A 20,603-nucleotide genomic window follows, 5' to 3' on the forward strand; every position below is an offset into this window, starting at 1 on the left:
CCAACCTCTACACATGGCCTAGCATTTTTGAAGGTGTTCAATAAAGAATCTTCAAATGAATGAGTGTATACACGAGTGAGCGGATGAACAGGCTATGAGGATTCTTCATCTTCTATCCCAGTTGGATTCAATTTGGAGATGTTCTTACCTGTGGGAATGTGCATTAGTCATGGCTGACCAGGCAGGCTGAGTTACCCGGCCTGGGCCAGTTCGCACCTGTTGTCTCCTGTAATTACTGAGTATCTCCTTTCACTCTCAGACGTTCTATGATCCAGATGATAAACTATATGACCACCCTAATTGCAGAAGGTAGGAAGGCTTCAGAAGAAGAACAATAGCCAGAAGACACCAGTCACGGGACTTCCTAAAGCTCGGTGTTGATGAAGGAAGGGACAGCAAATGCTTTCTAAGGCCTCTTTCTTTTTCTTTAGATGGGGTCTTGCTCCATTTTCCAGGCTGGAATGCAGTTGTGCAGTCACGGCTCACTGCAGCCTCAAACTCCCAGGCTCAAGCAATCCTCCCACCTCAGCCTCCTTAGTAGCTGGGACTACTGGCACACGTCACCATGACCTGCTAATTTTTTCAAGAAGATGGGGTCTTGCCATGTTGCCCAGGCTGGTCTCGAACTCCTGGGCTCAAGCATTTCTCCTGCCTCAGCCTCCCAAAGTGCTGGGATTACAGGCATGGGCCACCACACCCGGACTCTAAGGGCTCTTTCTGCTCTCAGATTCTTAGATCCTGTGAGATATATTATATATACACATATGTATTATATCATATGTATTTTATATATTATTATATATATAAAACTTTTTCTTTCTTTCTTTCTTTTTTTGAGACGGAGTCTCACTCTGTTGCCAGGCGGTCGCGGCTCACTGCAACCTCCGCCTCCTGGGTTCAAGCGATTCTCCTGCCTCAGCCTCCCAAGTAGCTGGGATTACAGGCATGTACCACCATGCCTGGCTAATTTTTATAGTTTTTTAGTAGAGATGGGGTTTCACCACGTTGGCCAGGCTGGTCTTGAACTCCTGACTTTGTGATCCACCTGCCTCGGCCTCCCAAAGTGCTGGGATTACAGGCATGAGCCACCGCGTCCAGCCATTTTTTTCTTTATTTACAGGCACACCTCATTTTATTGTGCTTTGCTTTATTGACCTTTGCAGATATTGTGTTTTTTACAAATTGAGGCTTTGTGGCAACCCAGCATTGAGTGCGTCTATTGGCACTACTTTTCCAACAGCATGTGTCACTGTGTCCCATTGTGGCGATTCTCACAATACTTCACAATTTATCATGACTAGTATGACTATTATCTGTCATGGTGATCTTTGCTTGCTGATCTTTGATGTTACTATTGTAATTGTTTTGGGGTGCACTCATATGAGATGACAGACTTAATTGATCAATGTTGTGTGTGTTCTGACAGATCTGTGGGAAATATTTAAAGAAGGAAATACAAAATTTACTTATTCTAAATCCACAGTATTGAAAAACACAAAAGCATGGTTAACTCTCAACATTCTACCCCAGTAAGGTGTTCAGGAATATGTAGAACTAACTGTGACATTGTGAAATATGTATTTGGTCTTCCTCCCGCTCTCCTGGTATACAGCTCCTGAAATCCTTGGACTCTTCAAAGTGATAAATGCCTTTCTGTAGCTTCAGGATGGGGGCTGTCCCTGGAAAAACCAAGGCAGGATTAGAGAGTTGGGACTTTCAACGCCACCTCCCCATCTCCGGGGAGGGGAAAAGGGCTGAAGGTTAAGTTGATCAGCAATGGCCAATGGTTTAATCACTCACGCCTACTTAATGAAGCCTCCATACAAACCCAAAAGGACTGGGTTCAGGGAGCTTCTGGATCGCTGAACTCGTGGAGGTTCCCGGAGGCTGGTATGCCCATGGAAGCTCCATGTCGCTTTCCCCATACTTCACCCTGTGCATCTTTTCTTCTGTGTCCTTTGTAATATCCTTTATAATAAACCAGTAAACATGTTTCCCTGGGTTCTGTGAGCTGCTCTAGCAAATCAATCAAAGCCAAGGAGGGGGTCATGGGAATCCCGATTTATAGCCAGATTGGAAGCACAGGTCACAACCTGGGGCTTTTGATGAGCATCAGAAGTACGGTGGGTGGCCTTACGGGGCTGGGGCCTCAACCTGTGTAATCTGAGGCCATCTCCAGGTAGACAGTGTCAGAATTGAACTAGAGGACACCCAGCTGACGTCCACTGCAGAATTAATTGCTTGTTTGTGGGGGAAAAATCCCTGTACATCTGGCATCAGAATGGTGTTGTGAGGGTAGACTGGGAGACAACTGAGTTTGTTTTTTTGACTCACCAGCATTTGTTATATCAATTCCATCATATAACCTTCCTAATTATGCTAGTCTATTAAAATTAGTTAACATCTTTTGAGTATATTTTGTCTGAGAATGAACAGAGGTGATGACGCGGGTTGGATGTTCCTTCCCCTCCAAATCTCACATTAAATGGCGACCTCCAGTGTTGGAAGTCAGCCTGGTGGGACGTGTTTGGATTACGGGGGTGGATTCTTCATGAATGGCTTAGCACCATCCCCTTGGTGATGAGTGAGCTCTTGCTTTGCGTTCACATGAGATCTGGTTATTTAGAAGTGTGTGGCACCTCCCCCAACCCTTGTTCCCACGCCAACCACGTGGTGCCTGCTCCCTGTCACCTTAACCATGATTGGAAGCTCCCTGAGGCCCTCACCAGAAGCAGATGCTGCAGCCAGGCTGGTGTAGCCTGCAGAACCACAAGCCAATTAAACCTCTTATCTTTGTAAATTACCCAGCCTCAGGTATTTCTTTATGGTGACACAGAAATGGCTGAACACAGGTGACCTACAACTTACTGTGAATAATCCCATATTGATAATCATTAGATTGGTGCAAAAGTAATTGTGGTTTTTGCCATTAAAAGTAATGTAAAAAGGGTGGGGCACAGTGGCTCACACCTGTAATCCCAGCACTTTGGGAGGCTGACAGGGGTGGATCACCTGAAGTCAGGAGTTTGAGATCAGCCTGGCCAACATGGAAAAACCCTGTCTCTACTAAAAATACAAAAAATTAGCCAGGCATGATGGCGCGCGCCTGTAATCCCAGCTACTCGGGAGGCTGAGGCACGAGAATCACTTGAACCCAGGAGGCGGAAGTTGCAATGAGCCAGTATTACACCACTCTACTCCAGCCTGGGCAACAAGAGCGAAACTCCATTTCAAAAACAAAAAAGGAATGTGAAAAGTAATAAAAATAGCACCTTTAAGTCAACCTTAACTCTCAGATTCATAAAGCTGGGAATAATATTAAAGCTTATTTAAATGCAACTCCTTAATTTTATAGACAAGGCCTCTAACGCCCAGGAAGACTGAGCCTACGTTGTGCAAGGTCACTAAACAAATCATTGTGTCCAGGAATAGAACCCACATTGTTCTATCTCTTCATTGGTAAAGTATGCCTGACAATAATTTTACACAGGAATAATACTTAAAATGTTTATTTCATAAGCACTGTTATTTGCTGCTATGGAACTTTCTATAAATCCATGGTTCTATTTTTGCTTTCCATGTAAACATACCCTTATTATGTATGTAAAGATGAGCTTAGAGTTGGGCTGGAAAGCCAGACTTCCTTCCAGACAGCAGGAAGAAATGGGAACTGGCATCCTCTATTTCAAATCCCTACTTCTGTTTTGACAGGTAATAATGTTGCCAGATGCCAGGGGTTCAGGCTAGGTCTGGTTGTCACTGTACAGAAAGCCAATCACTGAGACGATGAGTGTTGCTGGGGAAGAAAGGCTTTAATGCAGGTGATGTCAGCTGGGACACGGGAGCCCAGTCTCAAATCTGTCTCCCTAACCAACTGAAGTTAGGGGTTTATATAGCAGGGAGTTAGGGAGAGGTAAAGAAGGGGCATTGGTCAATAGGCAGCAGGTGCATTTCATGACCGAATGCCATCATCTGAAAAGTTTCAGTTCCCTGATACTATCTGGGAGGCCTGATGGTCGGTTTCCTGAGAAAGAAACTCAGACAAAACAAATGTAAGTTCCTCAGGCTTCAGCTCTATGGGCAAATCAAGCCGGGTTCAGCAACTCTGTAGGTAGAGAAATCAGCAATGGTGAATTATGATAAGAGCAAACATGGTGAGATGTAGAATGTTCTCAATTAACCCGTTAATTTCTCCTAAATTTTTTGGAAACACACGCTGCTGACCAGGAAAGGTAGAGAACTTTGATTAGTTTTCCTTACATAACAACGTATTTTCCCTGTGCAACAAGCCTAGAATCCCAGGATAATTTTTGAAGGTTTAGCAGTTATGTTTTAAGAGAAAAAGAGTTCAATTTCAAGGCAACATGCCAAAAGGTTGCAAACATGTAGCAAACATGCCAAAAGGTTGTATAATAGAATTCTGCCTCCCATGATGAAGAAGATTCTTAGAACCACCTGGAGGCTGTTTTAAATTATACACACACCCATCACCCTGCGACTGACCACTCTATAGTAGATTTTATTTTATCCCTGTAGGGAAGGGTGCCATCCCAAAAGCCACCACAAGGCGGCACCCTGCAGGACATCGCGGCTCTCCCTGGGCAGGAGCTGTCTTTCTCAACCCTGCCAGCCCCAGAGCCCCACCTCCCGCCTTTTTTTTTTTTTTTTTTTTTTTAAACAAATGCCCTTTAATTTCCTGAAATGAGAATCACTACTTGTGGTTGTCACTCCCCTAACCATATATTTTTAAAAACTGTTATACTTCTCTAATGGTAATACAAAAAAGAAATAAGAAAGCAACTTATAACAAAATAATATCTATTTCAATATATAAAGCTTAGGTACAGATATACTACAAAATATATAATAAAGTAGTCAGATGCTCTACATAGAAGCAACTGCTAAAACACAGACAAATACAGGTGGGTTCTATTCATGACTCCAGTCCTTTGAGTGGCACAAACTCAATGAAATGATCAAAGATAAAAAAATGCATTGAAAATCTCCAAATAAAATAGTCTTTATTTTATTTGTATTTTTTATTTTTTGAGACAAAGTCTCCCTCTCTCACCCAGGCTGGAGTGCAGTGGTGCGATCGCAGCTCACTGCAACCTCCACCTCCTGGGTTCAAGTGACTCTCCTGCCTCACCTTCCCAAGTAGCTGGAATTACAGGCATGTACCACCATGTCCGGCTACTTTGTTATATTTTCAATAGAGACAGGGTTTCGCCATGTTGGGCAGGCTGGTCTCAAACTCCTCACCTCAAATGATCCGCTGGTCTTGGCCTCCCAAAGTGCTGGGATTACAGGCGTGAGCCACTGTGCCCAGTCCAGTCTTGATTTCTATTGTGGTTTCATTCCTAAAAAAAAAATTCAGCAGATATTAAAACAGCCCTAAAAACATACTGCTTTAGTATACATATATCAAAATAACACGGTGCACTCTATTAATGTAATTATGATTTATCAATTAAAAGTTATATTAATTTTTAAAAAATGTTTTAAAAGCTTAAAAAATACTGCTTTATATGTAAAAGTATTTCGTTTACGTGTAAAACATGTACTTCTAGCCTTAGATAATGATAAACAGATTTTTTTACCCACGTGAATGTTTTAGGGGACACCCAGAAGTCCTGTAGTAGGAGAGACGACTCTTTTTTTTTTCTGGGATGGAGTCTCACTCCATCGCCCAGGCTAGAGTGCAGTGGTAAGGTCTAGCTCACTGCAACCTCTGCCTCCCGGGTTCAAGTGATTCCCCCACCTCAGCCTCCTGAGTAGCTGGGATTACAGGCACACGCCACCACACTCGGCTAATTTTTGTATTTTTAGTAGAGACAGGGTTTCATCATGTTGGCCAGGCTGGTCTCAAACTCCTGGACTCAAGTGATCCACCACCTCAGCCACCCAAAGTGCTGGGATTACAGGTGTGAGCCACCTCATCCCGCCTGGGACGACCCTTCTCTGGGCACATTGCAAGATATCTAGCCACCCTGACTACTCCCCTGCCCTCACTTAAATGCCAGTAGCACCCTCCAATCCAGTTGTTGTGACAACAGAAAACGCCGCAATATAGTCTAGAACGCTCCCTGTGGGTGCACTCTACACCCCTATGAAGAACCACTGGTAAGGAAGGAAAGGGCCTCCTTACACCTTCACCTCTCTACTTCCTCTGGTTCTCACGTCACAGGGAGACTCCCCTGTTCTCCCAGCAGACTGTAGGGCATGCTAGGTTGGGATTCTCTAGTTCAGGTTTAAGTGAGCAAATATCCATCACCCAGCATCTCACATGCACAGAGGTGGGTCATCCCGCACAGTAGCGGAAGAAGTTTTGAACAGAAATAGGAAGAATGCAAATGACAAGCCATGTGACACTTGGACCTGGGTAGAAACAATAACACATGTGCCTGTGGTCCCAACTACTTGGGAAGCTGAGGTGGGAGGATCACTGGAGCCCAGGAGTTAGAGTCTGCAGTGAGCTATGATTGCACATTCCACTCCAGCCTGGGTGACCAAGCAAAACCTTGTCTTTTTTAAAAAAGAAAGAAGGAAGAGAGAAAAAAGAAACACGAACGCAGTGCTTTTCAATGGGAAGTAAGATAATTACTTGCATCAAAAGTATTTGTTAAAAATACAGCCTTCTGGCCGGGTGTAGTGGCTCACCCCTGTAATCCCAGCACTTTGGGAGTCCGAGGCGGGCGGATCATTTGAGATCAGGAGTTTGAGACCAGCCTGCCCAATATGGCGAAATCCCATCTCTACTGAAAATACAAAAAATGAGCTGGGCGTGGTGGCAGGCACCTGTAATCTTAGCTACTCAGGAGTCTGAGGCAGGAGAGTTGCTTGAGTCCAGAAGGCAGAGGTTGCAGTGAGCCAAGATCATGCCACTGCACTTTAGCCTGGGTGACAGAGCAAGACTCCACCTCAAAATAATAATAATAATAATACAACTTTCCAGGCTAATATCTCTTAAATCAGATCCCTGGGGATATGGCCAGATAATCTGCATTTTTAACAGTCTCACCAGGAGATTTTAATGTCCTCAAGCTTTAAGAGCCTCTTAAGTTATTGTCATTGTCACCACCAACACCACGCACAGCTGCCAATGTGGACATGAAGCTTTTTTCAGGTCCCATGTGGCATTTTGGCAATCACCCCTGCAAAGAGAGCTGGGAGGTCCCCACAGACCCTAGTGTTGGATGCAGACTCCAGCTTCAACCTTGGCGGGTGGTGGGGAGGCGGGGGGATCAGGCATCAGGTTGTCCCTTTTCAAAGGTAACTTTCCTGCAGTGCCCAAAAAAGCCACTCACTCTGAAAAATTCCCTCTTCTTTCCACTCTTTTCAAAGAGGATGATTTCTCATGACTTCAACCAGGAATGCTTTCATATTTTAAATGTGCCTTTCTGTTAAAATAAGGGGAAAAACTGGAAGGTACATATATGCCTGGGTTTGGACAATGTATTAAAGGTATAGAAATTCTGCATGTAATTCTGCCTGGGAGTATAGAGTGAAGTATAGTCCTGAGTAAGTCACATTTTTTTTTTGTCTATGAGTCAAACCAAGTAAAAAAAGAATTCATTTCTCTTTATATAACTGTATAGATACAGAATAGATTTCTAACTCTCTCAGTGAGAGTTTGGAATCTGAGTGAAAAATCTGGTTTGCTCATATTTTAAGAGTTTTGAAGATTAATTCACTGGCGTTAAATAATGATGATGATGACATTGATAATAATACCTTACCCAAGGCCACACAGACAGCAAATGACTTGGGCAAGATTTGAACCCAGATTTACCTAGTGTCGAAGTCTCAGGTCTTGTCACCATACCACACCGTTCTTGGACAAAGAGGTTGTGAACACAGCCACACAAACATTACTCATCACACCACGGCTGCACGCGGCTCCTTAGGACGGTACTTGGGCCTCTGCAGAGGAATGAGACGATGGGGCCCTGGGCCTTGCGCCAGCATTTACAACCCAGGGTTGCAATGCAGGGAATCAGCCACAGTGAAGCAACCCGGAGATCTGCAGGCACACGAAGCCACTACCACCCTGGACACGAGGCAGTGGAGGACGAACAGCTACCAGGAGGAGCAGGCCATCCAGTGATGGCTGGAACCTCAGAAATCCACTCCTTATGGAGACCCAGCCACGGCCGGAGAAGCCGCCTGCAGTAAAGAGGGTAAGAAATAACCTGGTTTCTTCCTTCTGGGTCCACTCCCATCTCCTGACCAAACCTCCACTGGCCAAACCCAGTCAGCAAACGCAGCGGCCTGGAGATCCACGCTTCTGCTCCCTGCAGAGTAGCGCGAGGGCAAGACTGGATCTGAGGGCACACAGAAGAAAACAGGCATGCCCAGGCTGGGTTTTGTTATTTCACGGAATAAGCACTTTACAGTTCCCCTAAATAGTAAATCCCCTATTACCTTTAGATTCATTGGATTTAACAGAAAAAGAATTTAAAATCACGTGTTTCCTTTCTTTGCTCCCTCCTTCGCTTCCTCCCTTCCCTTCTTCCCCTCCCTCCTTCCCTTCCTTCCTTCCTTCTTTCCTTCCCATTTTTTTGAGACAGGGTTTCACTCCCATCATGCAGGCTGTAGTGCAGTGGTGTGATCATGGCTCACTGCAACCTCCCCTCCTGGGCTTGAGGGAGCCTCCCGCCTCAGCCTCCCAAGTAGCTGGGACTACAGGTGTGTGCCACCATGCCCAGCTTATTTTTGCTTTTTTTTTTTTTTTTTTGGTAGAGACAGGATTTTGCCATGTTGCCCAGTCTTATCTCAAACTCCTGAGCTCAAGCTATCTGCCCACCTTGGCCTCCCAAGATGCTGGGATTACAGGCGTGAGCCACCACACCTGGGCTACTTTTTCTTTTTCTTTTTTTTTTTTTTTTTTTTGAGTGACTTTAAAAACATCTATTATGCAAGCAGGTATCTCTTTATACCTGTAACTCACTGAATACTGAAAAACAAAGAAAGCATTATTGGCCGGGCTGGGTGGTGCATGCCTGTAGTCCCAGCTACTTGGGAGGCTGAGGTGGGAGGATGGCTTAAGCCCAGGAAGTTTGACTTCAGTCTGGGCAACATAGCAAGACCCCATCTCTTAAAAAAAAAAAAGGAAGAAAAAAGAAAAAAAAAAAAGGGAAAGCATTGATTGAATACTTCCTTACAAAGGGCTAGTAGTCCCATTTGCCGAGCAAATAATAAGTAATACGGAGGATGAATTTTATCTGACTTATTACCTGAAAGAGAGAGAAGCTGGCTGCAAATCCTACGGTCATCAAGCTACTCTCTTTGGAAGACTAACGTATTGAAACATTCTTGGGGGGCCCTTTCCTTGAGTGTATTTGGTATGAGAAGCTGGCAAGCTTGTGCTGAGAGTCCCGGCCATAATTCTTCCGAAATGTGAGGGTGTGGGAGGCTTCAGGGTCTCTGGAGGAAGTTCTAGGCAGAGGTCGGTTGTGCTGTGGCCGGACCGCGAGCCCAGCTCCCGCGGAAGGGGAGCGCTAGAGCGCCCTCTGCGGACAGCCCGCCCGGCGCGCGCGGTGGCCGACACCTGTCAAGCCTTTCCGGCTGTGCGGTCATCCACGCCCACCGCGGAGCCCACAGTGTCCTTCTCCCAGCGCTGGAGAAACGGCTAGGGCATTGGCCTCAAAGGAGATTAAGGAATCGGATTTCGTAGAGATTGGGTTTCGTGCGTGCCGTCTCACATTCAGAGGCATTCCCAGAAAAACGACCACAACAGCCTCGGAGCAGGCGAGGTCTCAGTGTCCCCAGAGCTCAGCCAGGGCCAGGCAGGACGACTTCGGGGCAGGACTCTCCTGACTTACAGGATTACAAAAAAAGGGTTCATCCTGCATTTTTTGAAGGAGATGGCTATGTAGGGTAAATCTGTGGTTAAGATCACAGACTTTGGAGTCGATGTTTTCCTCTTTATTTTTGTGAGTCGCCCCCCCCCGCCCCACTTTTCTGTCCCTGCTCCCTCGGTCCCCTCACCGCGCATACTGCCACAGCTACTCGCAGCTCCCATGGCCCACCTCCCTCTCCTCTAGGCTGCTGCCCCCGGGATCTTTCTGAGCACATCAGATCATCTTGCTCAGAATTGCCCTGGCTACCGCCTCTAGTTTAATGCCCAACGGCCTTGGTAGGATATTCGGTGCCACACACCCTCCAGTCTCCCCTCAAATCCCTAACCCACCTGCCTCCCCGCCTAGGGGCCCTGCTCTCTGCAGGCTCTACTGTGTCCTGGGCCCTCAGCTGCGAGACCAACCCCTCCTTCCAGGAAAATGCAAGCCTCCGCAGGCGGGGTTACGCTCCCGCCCTTCACCTTGTAATTATTACCTGACCCTCTGTCTCCTGCAACGCCAGGGCTAGACGACAGGCTGGCCCTTATTCCTATGGACACTGGCCAATATCCAACGCCTGGGACATAAACTGCACCCAATGGGATGTGGACTGCACTTTACAGTTTGCACGGTGTGTTCTGGTATTTGCTCAATCTTCACACACACTCAGGTGGCAGTACGTTTTAATGATGCAGGCGAAGGAACTGGGGCTCAGAAAGGTCTAGTGCTTTCAAGAGGTAGAACCGGTGCCCGGGCTCCGGGCTGTCTAAGCGGAAAGCCTGCAGGACTCGGAATCCTGAGGACCTGGGTTTAAGCCCGCTCAGCCAGGGACTGGGTGAGGCATCGCAGGCAAGTGACTTCACCTCCCTGCGCCTGTGCCTAGTCTTTACCGAAGACAGCAATTCCAATTCGGGACTGTGGTGAGGTTTAAATAAAACAATGCCCAGTAAGTGGCCGGCAGGCCTGGCTCGCAGCCGGAACTATAAATGCGAGTTCCCTTTCTGACCCCAGCTTGGCGAGGGCTTCTCCTGTTTGGGCAGCAGCTCCTCCTCTTCTGAACTCCCGAGGCCACAGGGGTGCCAACTGTGGAGCGCCCGCCGTGCCATTTTGACGCGAGAGCTGTGTCTGGTACCAGAGATCCTTAAAGGAGCTCGGGGACCAGGGGCACAGCTTAGACAGGACGCGGGGGAGGGGACGGGCCTCGGGGAGGCGGGCGGCGGATGGAGGGGCACGAGGGGGGCGTTGTCAGCCGCGGCACATGCCTTCCCCAAGTGGCCGGTGCCGCCCCTTGCCCCCACTTCGCCTCCGCCTCTTCCCTTCCTCCCTAGCTCCTGGCAGCGTCTCTCTAGGGCCTCAAAAAGCAAGGAGGGTCCCCGGGCGGCGAGGGCGCGTGGAACCAGCCTGCGCCTGCTCCCAAGGGCGCGCAGGCCCCGCCCCCTCCCTGCCGGGCGCCCGCCCCCCGGGAAGCGCAAGCCCCGCCCCTTCCCTCGCCCCTCCCCCGCGCGGCGCCGGCTGGCTGGAGGCGGGGCATGCGCACGGGCAGCGGGCGAGGGCGCGGGGCGGCGGGGCGCGCGCTTGCGGCTTCTCTCAGCCGGGAGCGGCGGGGGCGGGCGCGGGCCGTAGCGGGCTGGCGGTGGGCGGGGAGCGGGACGCGGGAGCCGGGCGCGCGCCGCCAGAGCCGCCGCGGCACCGGTGACCGCGAGCCCGGAGCGCGGGGTCCGGGGATGCGAGCGGCCAGGAGCCGCCGCGCTGCTGAGCCGGGAGAACTCGATCCACGGTGACCTCAGCGAGGGGCGAGCGCGGCGGCGGCGAACCCCGCGGGAATCCTTGGGGCCGGGGTGCGGGGGGCGGGGAACGGCGGGAGCGCGGGGCGCAGCCCGGGCGGGGCTGGGACAGTGATGAGCGAGTGCGCGGGGAGGCTGCACGCCGCCGCCGCCGTCGCCGCCCGGAGCGTCTGCCGCCTGAGCTGCTGCCCGCGGACCCCGCCATGGAGACGCTGAACGGCCCCGCGGGCGGAGGCGTCCCGGACGCGAAGCTGCAGCCGCCCGGCCAGCACCACCGCCACCACCACCTCCACCCGGTGGCCGAGCGGCGGCGGCTGCACCGAGCGCCCTCGCCCGCCAGACCCTTCCTTAAGGACCTGCACGCCCGGCCCGCCGCGCCCGGCCCGGCCGTCCCCTCCTCGGGCCGAGCCCCGGCGTCCGCCGCCCCGCGCTCGCCCAACCTCGCGGGCAAGGCGCCGCCCTCGCCGGGGTCCCTGGCCGCGCCCAGCCGCCTCTCCCGGCGCGGCGGCGGCGTCCCGGGCGCGAAGGACAAGCCCCCGCCGGGCGCCGGGGCCAGAGCGGCGGGCGGTGCCAAGGCTGCCCTGGGAAGCAGGAGGGCGGCGCGCGTGGCGCCCTCGGAGCCGCTGTCCCGGGCTGGGAAGCCTCCCGGAGCCGAGCCGCCGCCCGCCGCTGCCAAGGGCCGCAAAGCCAAGCGCGGCTCCCGGGCGCCACCCGCCCGCACCATCGTCCCCCCGACCCCGGCCGCCCGGATCCCTGCCGTGACCCTCGCGGTGACCTCGGTGGCCGGGTCTCCGGTCCGCTGCTCGCGCATCAGCCACACGGACAGCAGCTCCGACCTGTCCGACTGCCCCTCCGAACCCCTGTCCGACGAGCAGCGCCTGCTCCCTGCCGCCAGCAGCGACGCCGAGTCTGGCACGGGCTCCAGCGACCGAGAACCCCCCCGAGGAGCGCCGACGCCGAGCCCCGCAGCCCGAGGAGCGCCGCCGGGCAGCCCCGAGCCCCCAGCGCTCCTCGCCGCGCCCCTCGCCGCGGGCTCCTGTCCCGGGGGCCGGAGCATCCCGGGCGGGGTTTCCGGGGGTTTCGCGGGGCCCGGCGCGGCGGAGGATGCCCGGGGTCGCGCACCGCCGGAGCGACCTGTCCCCGGGACCCCCAAGGAGCCCAGCCTGGGCGAGCAGCCTCGGCTCGTGCCAGCGGCGGAGGAAGAGGAGCTGCTGCGGGAGATGGAGGAGCTGCGCTCGGAGAACGACTATCTCAAGGTGAGCCGCGCCTCGGCCGCAGGTGTCCCGGGGCGCCCCCGGAGGGCCTGGCTGCGGCGGGGACCCGCCAACCCCGCCTTCCTGGGCCTGTCCAGCGCCTTCTCCCTCCTGCCCTCCATGGTCCTGCCCCCGCATTGTCAGGCATTGGGAACTTAAGCCTAAACTTCTGGAAGGAGCAGCAAGACCTGGGGGTGTCCGCCAGTTCGCAATCCACTTCGCTGTTCTTGCGTCTAGAACTCTTGCCTCTCTTCGCTGATACTTTTACTTTTGTTGACCTGTTGGGGCCTAGGAGGCTGTAATCGTTTTGGGGACATCAGCCGACACCCCCGTCCCCGCTCAGAACGTGCCAGCCTCTCTTGTGGGAACAGGTGATCCTTCACCAGGGAGCTCTAGCCGGGCCACGTGCGGGCGTGGCGGTTCAGGACAATACCACTGGGGGGCTCCGGCTGCGGACCCGCCTGCCCCTTCTGCAATAACAGGAAGAGCTGGGGGCCCTCGGGGTCTCCTGGGCTCCGACATCCCGGCTAGAGGGGGCCGCGCCGTTTTCGGTGACCAAGCTGAAGCTCAGTAGTGGTCCCTGGAGCGTGGCCCGGGTTGAGGAGCAACAGTGTTGCGCGGGCCAGTGCTTTGTAAGCATCCAGGAGCCGGCTTTCTGTGTCAGGAGAGGCCACGCCAGCACTTTCTAAGGAATCGCGGCGCCTGCTGCACTCTGAGTATTTTCCGGCAGGGCCTGCGGGCAGTGGCCTCTTAGTCGCCTTAGCACTGGGTGCTTAATCCGGCTCCATCTTTTCTCCACGGAGGGGGGCTGACGCTGCAGACGGGTTCCCGGGGTCAGGACGATCCAGGTGACTTGAGAGAAAATAAGGGGAGTTGTACTGATAGCAACTGTTTTATTTATTGTAATCTTCAGGTTCGTAAACAACTCCAGTAGTATAAATCTGTGTATCTGTTAAGTCTTAATGAGCAGCCTTCAAACCCAGGGGTGTGGCCCTGCTTCTTCAGGGGGTTATGTGATTTGAGCTGTTTTCTCAGCAAATGATGAGCCTAACCAATACGGGCCAGTTTTTGGCTAGTGGGATTGAGGACTGGGTTTTAAGGTGAATGGTGGTGAAGTCTGCAGTTCACAATTAGAGCATGTTAACACTGCTGGGTGGTCCCAAGCCTAAATTTCTTATGGAGCTGCTCCAACCAGCTGAGCCTTGTAGTTATTTTACTTTGTGCAAGAAGTAACAGTGAGGCAGAGAAAGAGAGGTGACAAAATAAAGATTGGGACTTACAGCAAGGTGTTTCAGATAGTATGTTTGCTTTTGTCACTTACTCTTAGGTAAGAGACAACGGAGTGAAATTCAAAGGCAACTGTGTTGCGGGTGACTCCATCATGAAAGCTGTTTTGTAAATCTCCAACAAATGTAAGCTCCCTGAGGGTGACAAAGATAATCTTGTTTCTGTATCCTCGGCTCTTAGCATAACCCCTGACTTACTTTCTGATTGAATGGTGTTTATCCAAATGACTGCTATGCCAGGGAAGCCGGGCGCGGTGGCTCAGGCCTGTAATCCCAGCACTTTGGGAGGCCGAGACGGGCGGATCACGAGGTCAAGAGATCGAGACCATCCTGGATAATACGGTGAAACCCCGTCTCTACTAAAAAATACAAAAAAAACCTAGCCGGGCAAGGTGGCGGGCGCCTGTAGTCCCAGCTACTCGGGAGGCTGAGGCTGGAGAATGGCGTAAGCCCGGGAGGCGGAGCTTGCAGTGAGCCAAGATCCGGCCACTGCACTCCAGCCTGGGCGACAAAGCAAGACTAAGAAGTTTCTCATTATACCTTTGATCTTAAGGTAGGCTATCCATTATTTTGAAGTTCATCCTTGGTGCAACTGGTTATTTGCTTTATTTTTTTGCGATGAATGAAATGTGTCTGAGCCTGGAGTCTCATATAGTGTATTTGGTATTTCAGTGGATCTTCCCAACAACATAGTGTGGTGGTGGTGGTATCATGGTCATAACTACTGTTTCACAGACGGAGATGCTGAGAACCTAAAACAGAAATGACTTGGCCAAAGTCATACAACGAGTAAGTGGTGGCACCTGTGTTTCCCCAGAGCCTCTGCCCATTTTACTGCACTGCGATGCAGCCCTATTTCCAGCAAGGCTGCTTTCCTCTGAGCACACTGCTTCTGAGTTGTTTTCATAGCTCAAAATGTTCCTTGTGGTGAGCTTTTCTAGGGGCTCTCTGTTTTCTTTTCAGGTGAGAAGGCCGTCAGGCCTGTCTCTCCACTAGCCTGTATACGAATGGTCACATAAATCCCACTGCCAGTGTTTCAGTTGTGAGGACTGTTCAGTTGCCATTTAGTGTGGAGGAGGTGTCACTTGCATCCATTTACTCTGCCTGAGCCCACTTCCCCACCCTTCCTCTGGCAGCAGGGGAGAGAAGAGGGTTCTGAAGGAGGCTAGCAAACCAGATGATTACGTGTATGCATGTGAGGTGCTCACTTGGTCACTCAGAAGCTTAAATGACAATAGTTCAGTTCAGGAAAGAAACGCAAGGATGCTAATGGACTTTTTTTCTACAGGTCATGGAGCCTGCCCACATGTGCAAAATTGGGTCCAGAGCTTCAGGGACCCCATGGGGCAGAGGCAGTAGTCATGCCTTTGCAGTGGTGGTTAGCGTGTGCCCCTTATAAATCAAAACTTCTCTTTTTGTTGTTTTCAGGGGTACTTTTTTCTGTTTCTTTTCTTTCTTTTTTCTAAAGAGACAGTCTTGCTCTGTGGCCCGGGCTGGAGTGCAGTGGCGTGATCATAGCTCACTGCAACCTTGAAACTGTGGGCTCAAGTGATCTTCCTGCTTCATCCTGCTAAGTAGCTGGGACCACAGGTACACACCACCAAGCTGGGCTAACTTTTTAAATTTTTTATAGAGACAGGGTCTGGCTATGTTGTCTAGGCTTGTCTTGAACTCCTGGCTTCAAGTGATCCTCCCTCGTTGCCCTCCTAAAGTGCTAGGATTACAAGTTTGAGCCTCTGTGCCCTGTAGGGGTACTTTTTAAAGAGGGTAGATAAAAGTACATCCTTGACCTGCTGCTTTGTTAGGGAGCGCTGCACAGAACTAACTCTCAGGATTAGATACAGCATCCATCTATTCCATTGTATCTGACAAGGCTTGGCCCACAGATTTTACGTTGCTGTATTCTGGAGGATTCCAAGTAAGTGCTGTCATCATTGTTGTACGAGACTGTCGCAGTTTCTGAACTAGAATGACCAAAGCCCAATTCAGCAGAAAAATAAGTCCAGCAAAACCTTAGGAGGATGTCCTATGGATCAGGACATTTAAGTGGAATTATCTTGGCTTTTAGCCAGGCTGCTGTATTTTTTTATTTTATTTTATTTATTGTTTTTGAGACGGCGTCTTGCTGTGTTGCCCAGGCTGGAGTGCAGTGGCGTGATCTCGGCTCACTTTACCCTCCGCCTCCCAGGTTTAAGCAGTTCTCCTGCCTCAGCCTCCTGAGTAGCTGGGATTACAAGTGCGTGCCACCATGCTTGGCTAATTTTTGAATTTTTAGTAGAGACAGGGTTTCACCATGTTGGCCAGGCTGGTCTTGAACTCGTGACCTCAGGTGATCCGCCTGCTTTGGCTTCCCAAAGTGCTGGGATTACAGGCATGAGCCACCGCGCCCGGTCTGGCCTGTATTTTTTAAAATAGCCAGTGTCAACAGAGAAGTGGACACCTTCTGTTGTGCTGTAACAGAGCACAATTTCATCATCCCTGATTCTGCTTTCTGTTCCTTCTCCACCTTTATCAAATGGTGCCTGGGTGACGAGGTGAAAAATGCAAAATCAATCCAAGTAGCTGGCTTTTGTGTGAAAACACAGACAGAAAAGCACTCTTGTTGTTCTTTGACCTCTGATAAACTCAAATGCATTTGGAAGGTATTCCGAAGTTCAGGTGAGCGCTTCAGTTGAGTTATCCAAAGGCCTGGGCTTCTCATAAAACCCGGGCACTTTCTTAATGTCGAGGACTTGGGTAGAGTGCTGGTGTGTTCCTTCCCTGCCAGGCTGCCAGGCCTGTGTTTTGCTCGAGTGCTCTGAGACAATCAGACAAGCCAGAATGCTCATTGTCAACATATTAATTATGTTCTCTGTTTCCACAGGCTTTTCAGGAGGACTTAATCAGTTGGCGTTTACTAGCCTATTTTGAAAATGCTTTTAGTGGCCATAACCTCACACCTCCCCCACCCCCAAATAGTGTCCTCTTGCCATGCTGACCTCCGCAGGGTGGGTGAGGATTGGGGTGGGAAGAGCTGTTCCTTTTTGCTTTGCTTTCTCAGTTATTTCATAGGAATTGTTTTTTGTTGAAAGAAAACAAGTTGGTGCTAGATACAAGGGCAGATAAAATTGGCTTCTTGGAGAGGAATGTGATTTCCTAAGGGAGAGGTTGAGCTTCGGTTTTATGGGTTGCAGTGTCTCACTGCTGATCCAAGCTTACCATCCTGCTTCTCTTTGGAGTTAGCCTTTTGAGTTTCAAGCCCTGACCTGGTTTGTGACATTTGGCTGCTGGGCTGCCCAGGTGCCTGGGCTCAGTGTGGCCTGGGGATAGAGGGGCACTTGGAGAGGAGCGCAGGTGGTGCTCTGCCGCTGACGTGTCTTAGCGCCTCCTTGCTCCCTGCCTCCTACTCCTTTCTCTTTCGGAAGGGTTAACATGGACAGTATTCCCCATTCTTTCCCAATATTCGCTGTCCATACCCGCTGTGTATTCAGCCAGTGAAAGAGAGCGGCTGTGATCATTTTCAGTGGCAGCTAATGTAGGCGAGAGCTGTGGCCACCAGCTGCTGACTGGACCGTCACCTGGTAGACAGTGGGAGTGGCCCTGTACCTCCTTAGTTACAGCTGGATCTCTTGGAGGAGAACATTTCCCTTGTCCAGAGGGAAGTGAGGTAGATTATTCGTATGTTACAAAAGACAGTAGTTTCTGTCTGCCCAGAAGATAGAATTGTTGCAGCAGTAGCCAGATGACTGCTTCTACCTTCCAAACTGGGTCTATTTAAAGAGGAGGTGCTAAAATAGAGATAGTTACTGATTTTGGGTATTTAAAAGAGATTCAGATTTTCATATAGTTATTAACATGATTAAGAGTTTTCATCACTTATACTAAGAAACATGGATTCGGTTTTTATTATATATTCATGAATAACTATCCTATTAGAGGTTTTCTTTGAAACATGTAATTGTAATCTTGGTTTACTCTAGTGCACACATGGTACCTCATTATTCCTCTAATTTGAGATACATGATAAGGCTTGATTTGTCAGCCACAGGCGAAGGGGAATAGTTGACCGGACTCCACAGTACTTCAAGATTTCGTTTTATATACAAAACTTAAAAAAGATATTTAATTAAAACTAGCTTTTCAATGAGATAATGATCTAACACTTAAGTATTCTCTAGACTTGATGTTAATTCAGTAAAAAACTGTTAAGGACAGTTTTTTTTTCCTTATTTCCGTGTATAAAAAGACAATAGTGATTTTCCAATTTTATTTACTATCTCTTAAGTTACACCTGTCAGAAACATCATATGCTCTGCTTGATTTGGTTTACGTAAATTTTTAGTAGGCAGATGTCGTTAAGGTTCTGCAATACAGTTTTCTAAATTGGAGCATGTCGTAAGAAAATTAATGTAATGTTAGTTTGAAAATCGCTATCCATCATGACCCTAATTCCAATAATCATAGTTTTTGCTTTTCAGATGGCTGCTGCCAGCTTACATGGTTTATAATTTGCTTCTGTTTAACTGCTTTTCATTGAACCTGAAAATTACGTTTTTCTAGACTCTCTGGGAAGAGTTGAAATACTGGCCCTGGTCCTATCTCTGCAACAGACCAATGGTAGAAAGCCATTTATACTTATAGAATCTCAGTTTCCTCATTTTAAAGATGGGAGTATTAGCCAGGCATGGTGGCATGTGCTTGTAATCCCAGCTACTCAGGAGGCTGAGGCAGGAAGATCACTTGAGCCCAGGAGCTCAAGGTGGCTGGCAGTGAGCCATGGTTGCACCACTGTGCTCCAGGTTGGGTCACAGAGTGAGACCCTGTCTCTAAAAAAAGGAGGGAAGAGGCATGGATATCTTTGCCGCACATTGCAGTGTCTTCCTAAGAACCAGTTGCTCTAATGGATATGCTTGTGTGTTGTCACTTGTCGAGCTGTAAATGTTAGGCTGCATTTATTGGTTTACACTGATGGTCGGCTTTTAAAAGTACAATTGAAGGTCTGTTATTGTTTCATTTGTCCAGGTTGAAGCAAATAATTTATAGTATTTACTTGAAAGAGTGTGTGTTTGAAAACAGACAGGCCTGGGTTTGCAGTGTGGCTTCCGTTTACTAGATGGGAAGCTTTGGACACATGTAACTAGCCTCGGTTTTGTTTTTTGTCTAGAAACTGTGTAATATGTTCCTGACAGGGTTGTTGTAGGGTTGGTAATGAGGGTGAGGTGCTTAATAAACGACACCTGTTCTGTAAATTTAGCTAAAATATGAATTATAAGAGCAGTGATTTAAATACATGCAGTTATGGTGCATTAGTCCATTTTTATACTTCTGTGAAACACTAGACTGGGTAATTATTATAAAGATAAAAGGGTTTAATGGACTCACAGTTCCACATGGCTGGGGAGGCCTCACAATCATGGTGGAAGGCAAAGGAGGAGCACAGACACATATTACATGGAGGCCCGTAAGAACCGTGCAGGGGAACTGCCCTTTATAAAACCAGCAGATCTCTTTTGAGACTTACTATCACGAGAATGGCACAGGAATAACCCGCCCCCATGGTTCAGTTACCCTCCCACTGGGCCCCTCCCATGACACGTGAGGATTATGGGAGCTGTAGCTCAAGTTGAGATTTGAGTGGGGATCCATATGGTATGGGGAACCATATCATATGGTCTCTCCCTAATTTTCTTTTTTCTTTTCTTTATTTTTTTTGAGACAAAGTCTCACTCTGTCACCCAGGCTGGAGTGCAGTGGTGCCATCTTTGCTCACTGCAAGCTCTATCTCCTAGGTTCACGCCGTTCTCCTGCCTTAGCCTCCCGAGTAGCTGGGACTACAGGTGCCCGCCACCACGCCTGGCTAATTTTTTGTATTTTTAGTAGAGATGGGGTTTCACCGTGTTAGCCAGTATGGCCTCCATCTCCTGACCTCGTGATCCGCCCGCCTCGGCTTCCCAAAGTGCTGGGATTACAGGTGTGAGCCACCGCGCCCGGCCCCTAATTTTCTTTTCAGTACAACTAATGTTGGTGATATTTGTGCCAAAAAATATTGCTATTTACATCTGGCCTGCTCAGTGATGTGCAGGCCTGGTTGCATCTAGCCCTTGAACAGTTTTCGTCACCTGTAACATATGTATGAAAATGTAGCATTTAACATTAGGGTGGATGTGGGTTCTCCTATTGCAAAGTCTGAAAGCTAGAGAGGTTTTATACCTGGAAGCTGTATCTTGCATCTTAGGGCTATATTGCATTTTTAAAACTTTTGTCTGAGTTAAGATAATCCCAGGCATTAATGACTCTGGAAGGCTTTCTGGAAGGAAAAGCAACCACAAACCATTCTTTTCATGAACAGAATGGCCAAAGTCACTGTATATTTGTATGTAGGGATATACATATACATATATTGACTTAGTGTTGAACATTTAGTGATTATTGCTTGTATTAAACCGATTTGTATTAATGACT

At 49.4% G+C, this 20,603-nt stretch overlaps 1 protein-coding gene and 1 long non-coding RNA gene across 10 annotated transcripts in view; one reads left to right on the forward strand and one right to left on the reverse strand.

Moving 5' to 3' along the window:
* Window positions 1-4,913: 4,913 nt before the first annotated feature.
* Window positions 4,914-11,260, reverse strand: LOC140709016 (uncharacterized). The gene is made up of 3 exons (XR_012089337.1): window positions 9,237-11,260; window positions 7,793-8,324; window positions 4,914-5,360 (listed from the first exon to the last, which is right to left on the reverse strand). It is a non-coding gene; the product is annotated as an uncharacterized lncRNA (long non-coding RNA).
* Window positions 11,261-11,716: 456 nt separating this feature from the next.
* MTCL1 (microtubule crosslinking factor 1) overlaps window positions 11,717-20,603 on the forward strand; it is a 126,139-nt gene continuing 117,252 nt past the window's right edge. For 8 of the 9 annotated variants that reach the window (XM_007974638.3, XM_007974642.3, XM_037982500.2 and 5 more), the window contains exon 1: window positions 11,717-12,879. In XM_007974638.3, the coding sequence (XP_007972829.3) occupies window positions 11,827-12,879 (1,053 nt within the window). In that variant the 5' untranslated portion in view covers window positions 11,717-11,826. Of the gene's footprint in view, window positions 12,880-14,712; window positions 14,952-20,603 lie in introns of those variants that run through there. The other variant, XM_037982502.2, reaches the window with a different exon arrangement.

This window comes from Chlorocebus sabaeus, chromosome 18 (genome assembly GCF_047675955.1).
Source record: "Chlorocebus sabaeus isolate Y175 chromosome 18, mChlSab1.0.hap1, whole genome shotgun sequence".
Taxonomy (NCBI): domain Eukaryota; kingdom Metazoa; phylum Chordata; class Mammalia; order Primates; family Cercopithecidae; genus Chlorocebus; species Chlorocebus sabaeus.